The sequence below is a fragment of the Alosa alosa genome, chromosome 10, assembly GCF_017589495.1.
Source record: "Alosa alosa isolate M-15738 ecotype Scorff River chromosome 10, AALO_Geno_1.1, whole genome shotgun sequence".
Taxonomy (NCBI): domain Eukaryota; kingdom Metazoa; phylum Chordata; class Actinopteri; order Clupeiformes; family Clupeidae; genus Alosa; species Alosa alosa.
The window spans coordinates 22821200-22836908 of NC_063198.1; the positions used below are offsets into that span (position 1 = coordinate 22821200).

Consider the following 15709-nt stretch of genomic DNA (forward strand, 5'->3'; position numbering starts at 1 on the left):
GATCAGTTTGCTGTTTTAAGATGACACCTCCTGCTGCCCGTGCCCTAGCTTGTCAGACAGGGGTGCGTTTCCCAAAACCATAGTATAGGAAATAAATATACTGGATTTTGAACGATACCTTAGCCTCCCGTCTCCTAACTTCTCATCGGCGTTACACTAGCGTCAGAAGTGAGATTGTTTCACCTGCCGAAAATGGAAGAAAAAGGGTCCCGGTATGTATTAGGGGTTTGCGTCACGTTCTAATGCTTTCTAATGAGGCGAGTATCTCTAATATGGCGATGTCCAGATCTGATGACACTGTTATCGGCAATACCGGGATCCCCCTCAAGGGGGCCCCTCTCAGTAGTCGCTGACAGCAGCCAGCCAGCCAGGTTTGTGGTCTCTGCTGCTGCCGCAAAAATATAAAACCTTGGCAGTCATAATGAAGCGGAGTTATGCGTCTGGAAGCCAGAAGAGAAAGGAAGAGGATGACAAGAAAAAACAAGATAGTGGTAAGTTATAAATTATACTGGATAAAATAGCTCTACTTGTCTTGTACAAATGGTGTAATGTCGCAGCAGGAAGGCTAGACTAGCAAAAAATGTTTATGTTAACTACCTGCCTGACGGCCCATGCTGCTTGTAACAAACTAGAACAGTTAGCGCAACTTTTTTTTTCGAACGGACAGAATATGGTTACATACTGTAATATGTTTATTAATGGGATAAGGAAGACACAGATCTGTTCCAGAATCACTGTTTATTGTATTTAATGACATAACATTGCTATAGCTTAGTAATAGGGTTTGATGAAAGTGGCATAGCTTCTCTGCTATACTAACTATTCGACCGTGATAATCTATTTACCAAATGGGGGTTAGGAAAACCACACGATAAATTCTGTGCATCAAAGCAGACTGGAACATTCATGTCTAGTAGTATTCATGCACGCCAGCTGTTTACTGTCTTTAAAGCATCAGGTGCGTCTGTCTAATTCTCAAACAGCAGAATGCTTAAATGCTATGTTAAGCTACAAGTAGGCCTAGGTCAATATATAACATTAGCTTGGGATGTTTTTACAGTAAGCATTGGTAGTTGTGAAAGCAGCTGCATCCCTTCTAAATATCAAAATATGGAAATGCTAACATATCTTTTCTTTCTCCCTCAAGGTGCTTTGCTTACATTTCTCAGCCCTCAGGCTCTTCCTAAGGATACCTCCACTGATGAAGATGGACTGAAAGGTTAATCTTATGTGTGTGTGTGTGTGTGTGTGTGTGTGTACTTGTATTTCAGAGGAGGCTTCTATAAGACTACAGGTGAAGCAGTGCTTCACCAAAAAAAAGTAAAAAACAAAACACAAAAAAAATCTTACAATTATCACAATTTTACTCCTTTGAAAGAGAAATACAGTCACTAACACGAGCTGTTTTCCTGAAATCAGTTCTGTGAGTGACAACAGCGCCATCGCACCCGCGGTGGAACAGAGAATTACAGTGAATCAGACTGCTTCACCAAATTTTCGTTTTGCTTCACTACCATAGATATCTTTCCCTATTGACTTCAATGTAAATCGAGTGAAACCCCAGGCGGCTCGTGGATTTTTTCCGTTTCAATTGATCCTTATGGCAGATAAGTCCCACCCGTGAAGCAGTGACCGATTGGGCAGAATTTCACGCTTCCTGCCGTTGAATATGATTGACGCAACACTCTGGCCAATCACTGTCTCCATTAGCTTGCCATCACTTTTCAGTTGCCTTCAGTGACCTTACTAGAGTTTCATTATAAATTGTGTAATTAATTCGCATAGTTTGTTCTACATTCATTTTGTACATCCGATTTTTTTCTGTGTAGGGGAGAATATTTTATTTAGGATTATTGTGTGTAGCTCTGTGTTTTCTAACATCAGCTAGGGGTCTCCCCCACCAGTCAGCAAGATGGATTCGACGGAAGTGTCAGGTGATGAACATCGTTGACCCAAAAAAGAGCATCTCCAATGTAGCACTTATTAGTGACTAGGTAAGTTTTTGCAGTGTATTAATGCCAAGTTGTTGATGTTGGTGGGGAGGTGTCATAATTTCATAACTGCTTCACTAGAAAAAAATACCACCAGCCGCCACTGTTGTATTTATGTTGGATTTTTACATTGCTATACAACCTTTATAGTTTGAACAATGCATCCTTTTTCTGCGTAAGATGGCAGTGTTTTATTTTCTCACTTTGTGAGAACTGAAAAATGTTAATGTGAGTGTGTGTGTGTGTGTTTAAGTATGTTGGATTTAGTTATTGTGCACTTTTTTACATTTATATTGGATTTTATGGTACTGTGGTGTTTTTGCAAATGTTCACAGTATATATATATGTGGGCGGTGGTAGTGTAGTGGTTAAGGAACTGGGCTAGCGTGCAGTAGCCTGAAAGTTGTCGGTTCAATTCCCGGCTTCCAATCACAGTGCCCTTGAGCAAGGCACTTAACCCCAAGTTGCTCTGGGGACAATGTGATCCCTTGTAATATAGCTGACATTTGTAAGTCACTTTGGTCAAAAAGTGTCTGCTAAATGTAATGTAATGTAATATATATATATATATATATATATATATATGCAACTGCAGTATTGCACTGTCAAAATTTTGTATTTATATAAACTGTGGGTGAACTTAAACTGTATGGCTATGCGGTGGTTCCTGTAGGCTTTGCGTGGGGTGGGGTGGGGGGGCTCCATGTCCATTTTGCTTGGGGCCCCCAAATTCCTTGAAACGGCCCGGACTCCTTATTCTTCCTGTCATGAGAGTCACTCTCCACAGACTCATGGAAGTATAATTATATTTTGAGCATATTCAGAGGTTTAAAGTAGGGATTTACTTGGAGGTAGTGATATTGCCCTCATTGCTATGCAATTGCTATGCTAGGTTGAATTGCTTCAACCTCTGCACTGTCAATGTGGAGGGGGGTCCTCTCCACCTGAAGTCTACATAAAGTCTACAACCATCTCCTTCATTTTCTTTGCAGTCAGCTTGAGTTTGTTGTTGTTGCACCAAGTCTCCAGTGTAACCACTTCCTTTTGTATGCTGACTCATCGTTTTGAGTTGCACTTACTACCACTGTGTCATCTGCAAATTTCAGTACATGGTTTGTTTGGGTTGTTTGGTTGTCAGAGTATACAGTCGGGGGCTCAAGACACATCCCTGGGGGGCACCAGTGTTGAGAATGATGGTGTATGGTTGCGGATCCTGACAGATTGGGGTCTATTTGTTAGAAAGTCTAAGACCCAATTGCAGAGTGTTGTGGTTAGTCCAAGTACTGACAGTTTGTTCACCAGTGTTTGGGGGATGATTGTAGTTAGCCTTGTTATTCACGCCACCGGTTTTGTTACAGTGCCCCCGTACTGTACATCAATTTTATGCATATCATGAAGCACCATATAGAGATACTATACATCCTTTGAAAATGCTTTGAAACTATACATCCTTTGAAAAATCCTCCACCCCCTCGTGAATCTGTGCCTCTGTAACTTTTAGGGCCCGTCCCAATACCTCCCCCACCCCTAGATTTTTGCCCTAACCCTCGTTTTTGCGCGTGCACATGTAGGGCTAAGGTGTCCCATTACTTTAGGGAGCAAGGGGAAGTGCTATTTTCCCCTTAAAATCAACCCTCAAAATATAGCCAGGACCAATGCAGGCTTAAAACGAAGTGGGAGATGAAATTACCCAGGATACTGTGCGAGCTCAGCGAGTCGGCCAAATTTTTAATATATTTTCGCAAATAAGCATATTAAAATTTGATGGACTGATGAGTTTTGAACACTAATGTTAGAAAATGTCTCAGGAAGCTATCTGACGATGTTCATGATATCTGCTGAGTGCTTTGAGAGAGTCTGCCCATCAAATAACGTTATGTATCTGTAGTGGGTAGTTTTGTCAATATTTAAGGTGTGTGTTCTGGCGTTCACATGAACACGAATATCTTTGTTGATTAACCAGACGTAGATAAACCAGCACGGCCCACACAACAATGGCCGCTGGAACGGGCATGTTCCTGAATGAAAATAGTAGCAGGCTACTACCAGTAGATACGTCCGGTGCTGGGCTGCGGACGTGGGTGAGCACGCTTAAGCTACGCTAATTTGCATATAGTGGTGTCCCACTTCATAGGGAAGGATCTTCACCTCCACTTTCCTTGTTGAGGGGGCTTTAATGTTGAGGGCAATCAAAACCAAGTGGCAGTTTTAAGGGGGGAGAAATGGGACGGGCCCTTAGTCTGGGTTACAGACGGATGGCAATAGGCTCATTCGAGATTAACTGCAGCTGACTGTGGCTGACTTCATACTGTATGTCAACATGAACTTCAAATGTTGGTCGGTAGGAGTTGGAACAGACGGCAGCTTGTCCCGAACAGATCAGTTGTAGTCTACCTGACATGACTTGCGGGAAATATCGCAGAATTTTGTGTGCAATAAATACAGTTCAACTTTCCTTCTTAATCATTTAAATGAGCATGATGACTGACAAAATACATTGCTATGATGTAGTTTAAATAAACAATTGTTGTTATACAGTTAACGGGCCTGGATTGTAGCATATACATTCAAAATTAAGTGTTTTCTGTATAATATGTCTGTCATCCATTTAACCAACAGCATAAAATAACAGAATATCAAAAAGTTTTCAGTAGGCTAGCCTACCATTGTTGCAGAAATCACATACTGTATAAGAAGGTATCCATTACATTTTTACCAATTTTCACAAACCTGTCATAATCGTCATGGGGAGATTCCAAACTGCCCTATCACATCTCTGAAATGACATCATCAGTTCTGCAAGGTCATGTGACATGATGACACCATGTTAAGCTCCGGACTGTATTTCTAACCAGTATGCATTGCGTTCGACCCAGCATGCATCACATCAAGTTAGATTTGCATAGATCAAGTCAAATGAGCCTAATCTTGTAGCCAAGGAGTAGAGCGTTTCAGTGACGTGATTTTACGGTAAGAGCCCTACAAAACACCCCTCAAAACTCATGCAAACATATGGAACAGCTAATTACTCAACGGAAAATCCAAAAGTACATTTTTGCATAAATTGCATACTAACAATAAATCTCTTATTAACCCCTTTGAGTAGAAGCATAATCTTGGTGTCAAATGAAAGCTAACTCTCTTGGAGTTTCTTGTTTGTATTTAGATTGTATGGCAGTGACTGTCATAGAATCAAAGAAGCATTATTTCACACTGTGACAAAGTTTTCCAAAAATGACACTGAGCTAAACGCATAGGTATTCCAACAGAAATAAATTTGTGAAAAAATCATATTTTACTCTAGTGATCTATGGTGGGCTGGTGGCGTTTTGGGGCCGGGCTAATTTCTCTGAGCTAAAAGGAGCATATTTGAATATTTTTTTTGCTGTACCGTGCGAGTAGCCTGCACTGTGTGACTGTAGTTCCTTTCATTTTCAGAATGTGCATTATATCCATAACCTTAAGTCTTAAGTGGAAACCGGCAATCATGTTCAGGGGCCCTGCTAGAAAATGTGGGCCCTATGACACAAGTTCCACTTTAATGCACAATGCATGAGGTGCACACAGGAATATATAAACACACAAACACATATTCTCAAACACACCCACACATACATGCAAAACATCTCCACAACCATACATGCATGAAGTCCCACACAGACAGACGCACACACCACAAAGATGCAACTCTTCGACAGAACAGAGATCATTGTCAGACTGAGGGCTGAGCATTTTGAGCTGTTTGTTTCGACAACTCTTACAGTACGTCCTGTTCCTGTTTGAGTGAAACTATTAATATCTTTTAAAACTCTCTCTATCTCCTTCTCTCTCTTCATGGCAAGCAAAGTAGAACTGGTCTACACCGTGCTGGAGGTCCTGATCGCTGTGGCATGTTGCCTTGGTAATCTGCTGGTGATCTGGGCAGTGTGGAAGTGTGGTGCCATGCGGCGGCAGCCCACCTTCTGCTTTATCGTCTCTCTGGCCGTAGCCGACTTCCTGGTGGGTGCTGTGGCGATACCTGTGGCGGTTTTGGTGAACGGATGGGTCAGAACCTCCGTCCATGGTTGTGTGGTTCTGTGCTCTCTGGTGATCGTTCTGACCCAAGCTTCTGTCCATTCCTTATTGGCCATCGCTCTGGATCGGTTCCTACGTGTCTACATCCCACTCAGGTAGGCAGTGAGGCCAAATTGATATGGCTTCAGGTTGTACTATACAGACCCTGTAGGCTACACTGGATAAAACTTAACACTGACAGACACACATGACAAAATACAGACAAAAATACAAGCTTATTGCTGTAAGTATGTTGGGGATGTGTGTTGGAGAAGCTTCCTGATGAAATAATGTGCTGTGTAGGTATGGTGAAGGGACTTACTATTGCAAGCAGATTACTGGATGTATGATGTATGTGAGTGATGACAGTGAAGATGTGTGTGTGGGCGGGAGGGGAGTGGAGCAGTGACTGTGTGTGTGTGTAGTGTGTATGTAGGGAGGGGGGGCAGTGTGCAGCAAGTATGTAGAGGAGGCTTACTGTAGCTAGCAGTGTGCTGACAGTGATGATGTAAGTGTGTGTGTTGGGGATGGGGGGGGGGTGGGGGGTGGGGGCAGAAAGGCTTGGCAATCAAGGACATGGGTAGATAGATGGAGGAGAAATCAAAAATAATAAATAAAAAGTTCTCTGGAGATGTGCAAAAGTTGGAGAAAGTCCGATGTGTGTGTGTGTGTGTGTGGGGGGGGGGGGTCATGAGTGCTGAGGAGTGAATGAGTGCAAAGTCAGTATAGTGTGAATTCAGAGTTAGGAAATGTTTGAGAGTGCTGAGGAGTGAATGTGTGCAAAGTCAGTATAGTGTGAGCTCAGAGTTCGGATGGCCTGGGGATAAAAACTTCTCCTGAGTCTCTCAGTTCTGGCTTTGTGACTATAAGTGAACACAGGAGCTAACTGAGCAGCGCAGGATTTCAAAATCCTGTTAGAAATTCCATCCGGTCCAGCAGCTTTTCTACAATTAACCATCCTAAAGGCATTGCTCACATCGACCACAGAGACACAGAAAGGTGCATCCTCATTTGCTTCACATGCTGCAGCTAGTGCAAGATAGTCTGTGTTTTTCATGTCAAAGCGAGCATAAAAAGCATTAAGTTCATCAGGGAGGGGGCTTTACTCACATTCATCATAGGAGGGACTTTCTTTCAAAGCCAGTGATGGTTCGGAGTCCTTTCCACACTCATGCTGGATCACCCTCCAAGAAATCAGCTTCAACTTTGTCTCTATAGCCCGCTTTAGCATCTTTAATAGCTCTAATGTGAAACTATAAGATGCTGCTTTGTAATCCGTCATATCCCCTGAAATAAGCCCATTATAAGTCATGGTGCGTGTCTTTAATGCCGTTCTCACTTCTCTATCCACCCATGGCTTCTGGTTAGGGAAGCTTCGGATCTTTACAGTTGGGATGATGGAATCAGTTAGCATATTGATGTAACTCAATGATACTTCCGTAAACTCGTTTATGTCAGCAGAGTTCGTCTTGAACATCTCCCAGTCAACGTTGCTAAGGGCATCCTGTAGCCTGGCTTCCGATTGGTCAGTCCAGCTTGGACCTCCCTCGCCACTGGGGGTCCGTCTGACTTCTCTGTTTGTACATAGGCAGTAGGAAAACAGCGGCATGATCTGATTTTCCGAAAGCTGGTAGAGACTTGTAACTGTTCTTGAACTGCGTGTAGCAGTGATCCAGTGTGTTGTCACCACGTGTAGGGAAGTGAATGTGTTGAATAAATTCAGGCATGGACCGGTTCAGATGCACTTGATTGAAATCACGCAGCTTCAGGGTGCGTGTGTTGTTGTCTATTTAACACTTCTTGCAATTCTGAAACCGCAGCATCTGTGTTGGCTTGTGGAGGAATGTAGACAGCGTTGAATATTACTTGTTGAATATTACTTGTACTTGTTGCACGAGTAGCTTGGTGGGCTTGGTTGGTTTGTTTCTGATGGAGCCAGGTGTGTTTGAACCTGCCTCTATTGTTAATGTAATTAGTGTCTACATGGACCAGGTTGGTTGTTGCACCTAGTGAATCAGCATGTTACGATATGGAAGTATTTATGTGTGTGTTGAAATAGTAATTATTGGGCAAACAAGGTATTCAGTGTCGGAGTAAACATGTAAGCAGCAGAATATAACAGAAGATGCCGTCACAATACAGCTAACGCTCCCCGGAGATGGACGAGCCCACCAGGGAGCCTTTCATGCCTAATATGTAGCAATATTAAACCTTCTCAAACATCTAAACACAAAAACACATTTGTAATTGTATGATAACATCAGAGGAAACTAACTGATATTATGACTACACTGACAGAGAACTTTATATTATTCTGCTTTGATTCTAATCATTTACTAGAAAACAAGATGAAAATACAGAAACTATGTAGACATTGTTAAAACAGCTCCTACTGTCATAGGTTGTATACATAAAGCCAAGATCAATCATGCCAATAAAGTTGCTAAACTTGTGCTTAGGGTCCTGTCTTATTCGAACTGTTGTTGCAGGTACAGAAAGCTAGTGACGGCAAAGAGGTCCTGGGGTGTGGTGGGGGGATGCTGGATCACAGCATGTCTCCTAGGTTCTGTGCCCCTGCTAGGGTGGAGCTTGCACACCTCCCAAAACACCACCATCAACTCAACCCACCCTCCCACCTGCAAGTTCATGGATGTGATGTCAATGTCCTACATGGTGTTCTTCAACTTCCTGGGCTGTATCCTGCTCCCCATGCTGTGCACAGCAGCGCTGTATGCCTATATCTTCCATCTGATCCGCAGACGTCTGCAGAGCTGGAATGGGGAGTCCAGTGCCTTCTACCAGCGGGAGAGGAGTCTGGCCTGCTCGCTGTTGTTTGTGCTGGTGTTATTTGCTCTCTGCTGGTTACCCATACACCTCATCAACATTGCCATCTACGCCAACAAGGACGTGCATGAGACAGTGTTGTACACGGGCATCCTGCTCTCGCATGCCAACTCAGCCGTTAACCCGGTGGTATACACTTTCAAGGTGCCCAGGATCAAGAAGGCATACAGGGACATCTGTATGCCTTCTTGGCTCGTGGCTGACAGAGAACACCACTAATATTACTCCATGTTCAAACAACCTAAACCCAGGGAAGCACCTACACAGCCCAGAAATATCAGACTATGTGACTGAGTTATAGCAGGTGTATTGCATGCATATATATCTGGAAAAAAATAAAGAGACCACTGCACATTTTTTGATGTCATCCTACAGATGCCGAGAGACATTTGAATGAGTTAATTAATCGTGATATTACAGTACATATATATTAAATACATTTATCGTGATTAAATATATCCCCCTAAAGCTTCTTAAAGGGCATATAAAAACAAAATAATAAAGTCAGCATCATAGCATATCAATTCAGTAGGGTATTAAGTGTTTTCTGTAGACTACATGTCTGTCATCAGTCTTTCCCTACAGCTAAATAACAGAATAAGAAACGGTTCTCACTGTTATAGAAATAAGCAACAAATCACATGGATGAAATACACATTGCATTATGCAAATTCTCATACTAAAATGCATGACACAGAATAGGCAGAAATGAAACATAAAATAAGACACCACATGTTCTGACACCACATAGGCATTTGACACCACATAGGCAGCAACATTTTAAACGTGAGAACGAAATAATTTAAACGCACATTTTATTAAATGTGGGAACGATGTACTTTAAATGCATGAACGTTTTATTAAACGTGGGAACGATGTACTTTAAACGCACAAACGTTTTATTAAAATGTGGGAACAATATAGTTAAAACGCAAACATTTATTTATTTTGTTCCCTCGTTATATTAATTGTGCACTCGTTTAATTAAACATGCGCACAATGTATATTTTTTTCACCATCATATCCCCTCCACGGCACCGTAGTTTCTTATCCAGAGAATATGGTTACTTATTTCCTGTGCAACGCAAAGTCGCATGCTTACTGCATTGTTAGCATTGTTTTCGGAAAAAAGTTTATCACTCAGCCATAAAGTGAATTACAAGGTGATGACGCCAGTCACACAATGTTGTATTTCTCTGAAAATAGAAAAGGTTCATATAAAGGCTTAAAACACTTCATATGAAACATTATTTGATGTCACAGTGATGCCTAAATTTATGAATGATAAATTAATGGGGGTCAATGGAATGCAAACTCCAAGTGGTCAACTTCTAGCCTCAAAGCCGCCCATAGGGAGTACGCTTTCTGAACATTCGTCTACCCCCTGCTTACAAAAGGGTCTGGTGTCCCTTTGTTATGACTTCCTGTGATGGTTGTTCATCTCTGAAAGAATATCAGAGACCGCCACCATAATTCCGATGTTTTTACCACGTTTTTCCCACTGCGAGCATTCATGTGCTTTGCCGTCGGAATGTGTTAAAAACATGGATGCCACAGCTAATCTTAAATAAACAACTGTATTTGCTTAAAAATATGGTGTAAGACGCTTGTGAAAGGTGGATATGCAGCTTTCAAGTGACAAAAACGGCAAATTCCCAAGTTCACATTAAAATTGTTGGACATGAAAGTCCACATGGACTATAAATGAACTACAATGTGACAACAAAAGTGACGACAAGCCCACAACTGGGCAACTCCGTTAACAATATTCCCCCAATTTCCTATTTGTTATTCCCACATGAGGTGACGTGAACAATGATGTTTTCATTGGGAAAAATGTTTTCCCCATGCGCATGAACCCACCGTTAACTCCCTCTTATATATATGTATGTATATATACTCTATATGTATGTTTGACTGAGTTGTAACAGACATATTGTATATACACAAAGTAATGCCAAAACCTGTAAACATGTATCTACTGTATAATTAACTGTTTTGGCTTTTTGTACTGTAAGCACAGCAGTGAATTTGTTGAAATCAAGTGTAGCATAACTGTTATAATAAAGGTAGAAAATCTTGGATACCTATCTGATGGATAACTGAGGATTTTTTGTACATAAGACCTGGGGCGGACTGACCATCTGGCCTACCGGGCATCTTCCCGGTGGGCCGATGCACCTTTTGGGCCTTTTTTTTTAAAGTATATTTTTTGGGCTTTTTTTGCCTTTATTAGGACAGGACAGTAGAGAGTGTCAGGAAGCATGTGGAAAAGAGAGATGGGGTGGGATCGGGAAATGACCGTAGGTCGGATTCGAACCTGGGTCCCCGTGGGCACTCGGACCCGTATATGGTACGGCACAGCGCCCCAAAATAGGCTATATAATTTAACCGGCTCAAAGGAAAGACAGTCAGCGGCTTCATTAGTTCATTTTCCATACTGACACTGGACTGATCCAATAACAGCTCTTGTCAGGCCCCACCCCTCCCATTTTTGCTCAGAGCCAGGATTTTGTGAGCGCATCAAAGTAGTTAGGCCTACTTAAAGTAGCCTACACCTTGAAATTGCGGCAGGTGCCGGTAGTGCTTATTGTGCAAAAAAGACACCATAGATGCTTCAAATATACAATATTGCAAGTATAAGTGTAAATATTGCTAGCCTATGTCAGCAACATGTTGAAGTTCGTTGAATTTGAGCGAGGACATGTAAGCATACAGATACAGGGGAAGGTCCCCTAAAGGTTGCAACGTTTAGGGAACGTTAGGGGACGTTATGTAACCAAAAACTAATGTTCCCAGAAACTTTCCATGGGAACCAAAACCTAACCAAAACATAACCTTCAGGGAACGTTCGGGAACCAAAAACTAACGTTCCCGTTCTCTGAGGGACAGAGCAGGTGGTGGAGAGAACAAGAACTCAGTGATGGAGCAGGTAGGCTATGTGTGACATGCCATGCTGACAATGATGATAAGTTGTTTGCAATAATGTAATGACATGGTAATGATAACGGCTAAGGCCGTGCTGTGATCACAATAACAAATAGCGCAACTTAAGTTTTCTAAAGAAATTATTTGCAAACCCGGACAGCAAAATTGTGTGAAATTGACGTTAATTGTTGGTCAGTTTCCATCAGACCCCCATAATTCAACATTGACGCATGAGTGGTGGTTGGTCTCTTAAAGTAGGGCGTCGGAAGGGTTCTATCTCAGAAGGGTTCTCTTGGTAAAGATGGGCTAAAATAGGCTACTGTAGACTGACGGAAATGTAGGCTACAAAACTTAAAGTCATATTCATGCACGCATATTCAACCACGACTCCATCGTTTGAGTTTTGACAGTGATTGACAGGTGATGGCGGGTGGCATGTGACAGGTTGGGTCAAACCATCCTGTTATGGGGGGGACTCTGGGTTTTTAGGATAATGAAATTGAATAGCCTACTGAAATATAAAATTAATTCTATGAACTTATATCTTCCTGAAATATTTATTAAACTAGATGTACCGCATAGCGGTACAAAATATGACCGCCGCTCAGTCCTGTACATCTGTTCCGCGAAAATAAATCACACTTCAATTTGTGTCCATATTTTACTCCATCCCCCACTCTTGAAACTTTTGTGTATGCTTGTTTGGCATGGCATTGGCTCTTGGAATTGACTATCCTTCTGACTCCCTGGTCAGAAATATTACGAGGAGATCCTGTGCATGGCCGGTTGATGATGCAGTGATGTTTCTTCCATTTGCAGATAATGGCTCCCATGCTGCTTACTGGAAGATTCTGATGTTTTGAAATGCATCTGTAACCAGTTTCATTGATATGTTTTGCAACAATAAGGTTGCAAAGGTCTTGGGAGAGCTTTTTGCTTTTATCCATCATGAAATGTTTCTTGTGTGACACCTTGGTAATGAAAAACCTTTTTATAGCCCATCAATATGTAGGCTGCTAACCAAGCTTATATTAATTTGCACAGATAGAAAGGATAACTACTCTCTATACAGATTCCAGCTCGTTCCTTCCCTTTCCTTGCCTTAGTGCTTTTTCTTAGCGTGTTTAATACTTTTCCCCTGTGTTATTCCACTTCATTACATGACTACTTATGGAGTTGTTTGGATTTTTATGTGTGGATTACCTGAGTTATTACTAATGCCTGGTGAAAATGTTGTGGCCCCCTGTATTCCACTTTTCACGGGCCCTCTCCTCCATTGGGGCCCTATACTTCCCACTTTCCCCCCAGTACGACGCCCTTTAATCTGCTGAACCTTCTGCTTGTTTCCAAATATAAAAAAAACTCTCTGCAACTCAATATTGGCCTGCCTGCCTCAGCTGCCTGTGAGGGGCTTTTCAGTTGTGCTGGATTACTGTTCACTGCAAAGCGACCCAAGGATGAGTGCAACTAACTTTGAAAATCAACTACTGCTCAAACTTAAAGGAGAACTCCGGTGATTTTTCACATAGATCTCCATCTCTCAACGTCCTTTTCAGGCAAGTACCTCCACTTGGCGGCCATATTGCAACACTTTTTGGGCACTTATCTTGCATCTATTTCAGCAGAAATGCGTGTGCGTAAGGCTTCACGACACCAATCTTGCTCCAGCAGCGAGATCACAACAGATGATTGGCACGATGTCTTCACAGCACACCACATGATTGGCTCAATGTATTCACATGTCGACGTTTTGCTGCGGAAGGGTTGTGATATGTGTAGACATATGATGTGTAGACAACTGCCAAACTAACCCCATGCATTACTATGGAGGATTTTTTGAGTGCTGTATCTCCTCATTAGAAAGTCTTTGGTAAAACTGGTTGTTCTGGTACCCAGATTCATGTTCCCTTGCATTGTGTAACTGAGGTCCTTGGCTAGTTTGGCTTTCACCAGACCAAGCTCAATCTTTTAAGAAATCAAAAAATAAATAGCAGGCAGATCAGGCTGGGTTCACCCAGCCTAGTCTATAGGCACCTGATATTGTTTAATTTTCCAATTGAGATATCCACGCTCTGGCTATTCTAAATGCAAAAATGCATCAGGGAGTTATGACTGTAACTAACAAACTAGATCCTAATAGAAAGCTGTTAGCTTCCCTAAGCTACAGGTAGGTTTATAAGGTAGGCCTATTTACAACATAAATTGTCAATGCTGGCGACACAAATAAAATCTCCTTTGGAAACCAATGGCTTACACCTTATCAAGCGGACTTAAACTGCCATATCGTGGCGAAAAGTTGTAATAAAATTCACGCAGCTCCATGAGTCAAGGAAAGCGCGAATGAAGTAGCCACTTCTAAATGGGACCCACTAGCGGTGTGTTGCTAAAGCAGCCATAATGAAATGAAGGTGTCATTGTTTCGATACTTCACACACACGTGCTTTTTAATTTCACAGACTACCTACAACTACCAAGCTGGAATCAAAGCACATCGATTCCCCTCTCACACCCTGTACGCACTTAAAACAAAATAAACAGGCGTCTCAGTCTCATGCATGTATAGGCAAAACTGTATCAGACCGATGTAACGTTGGTAAATCTTCCATGGCACAGAATGATTTTTGTAGCACGTGCAACAAATGACAGTCGAAAGATACAATTACAGTGCTGCTATCAATTTGCTTGGTACAACCGCATTTATAGTTTTCTACAAATGCAATTAATCAAATTGGCCTCCATCACACACATACTCAACGGTAACATTACCTAGGTCCTTATTGATATTATAAGATTAACGTACCTGCAGTAAAAACCAAGCATGTCCGATAAACATCCTCAGATTTATAAGAAATGGGAATTACATTTCATGTGAACATTGTCCTATCCTTATTAGACGTTCTCTCCAGTAAACTATAGTCCTTGTAGGAAGCGTCCATTGTTTTTCCAACCCACTTTTAACTTCCAACAAAATTACGTCTCACTGCAACGGTGCGCCATCTAGTGGACAAACGACTACTTATCGCCAATAATGGAAATGGTGGGTGCCTGTGTGTGTGCATGTGTATATGTGTACACATAACCTAATTATTTTTAGACCCCCCCCTGGATGAAATTCTACGAAACTTGGCATACCCCCTGAGAATGCCAGGTCAATCATACACATACAATTTGGTGCAGTTCTGAACATCTTAACTGAAGATAGGGGCGATTAAAGCAGAATAAAATTGCATTTTCATTTTTTACCGGGGTGCAAATCACAAATGAGTGATTATGGGCCAGGTTGATCTGGGCGCAAAGAAGACTATCCTCACATTTTTCCCTTTGCAACTGCCAAATAAATCCCATGAACACGGGAAGGCCTACGGAAGCCTATACTGTCTAAAGATTAGGCCCCTCTGCATAGCATTCAGTGATTTGCATGCAGTAATTTCAACACTGACCTTGATCTAGCCTAGTTTGGCTATTTAAAGCTACTTTATTGGCAAAACACAACACAATGTAAATGAACTATAACAAAAATAAAGGACTTAATCACACAAAGTAGGCCTACTATTTTACGGACTATAAAAATAATAATTATGTAGGAAGTTTAGAACCCAGAATTGACCTGCACACTACAAAAGTGCACCGAATTCAACACAAATGACTCAATACACTTTGAGGAGGTATGAGTCCTTTCTTTTCCAGATATCTTAGGATTTCGCCATAGTATCGTTTCAGTATCGAGCATCGTGATATTTATGGCAGGTATCGCATCGAGGTCATAATTTTGGTATCGTGACAACACTAGTCCCGGGTAAAAAATTCAGGAAGTAGATGACGGGAGAAAAAAAAAAAAAAACTTTGACAATACCTATATGACCGCTTCGCTGCGCTAAAGTATTTTTGCATGG

The 15709-nt window shown here is 41.8% G+C and overlaps 1 protein-coding gene across 1 annotated transcript; it reads left to right on the forward strand.

Moving 5' to 3' along the window:
- The first annotated feature begins 4769 nt into the window (after nucleotides 1-4769).
- LOC125302223 (adenosine receptor A3-like) lies at nucleotides 4770-9382 on the forward strand. Its single transcript, XM_048255310.1, has 2 exons — nucleotides 4770-6160; nucleotides 8534-9382. The coding sequence occupies exons 1-2, from the start codon at nucleotides 5826-5828 to the stop codon at nucleotides 9105-9107; spliced, it is 909 nt and encodes a 302-aa protein (XP_048111267.1). The 5' UTR covers nucleotides 4770-5825; the 3' UTR covers nucleotides 9108-9382.
- Nucleotides 9383-15709: the final 6327 nt, after the last annotated feature.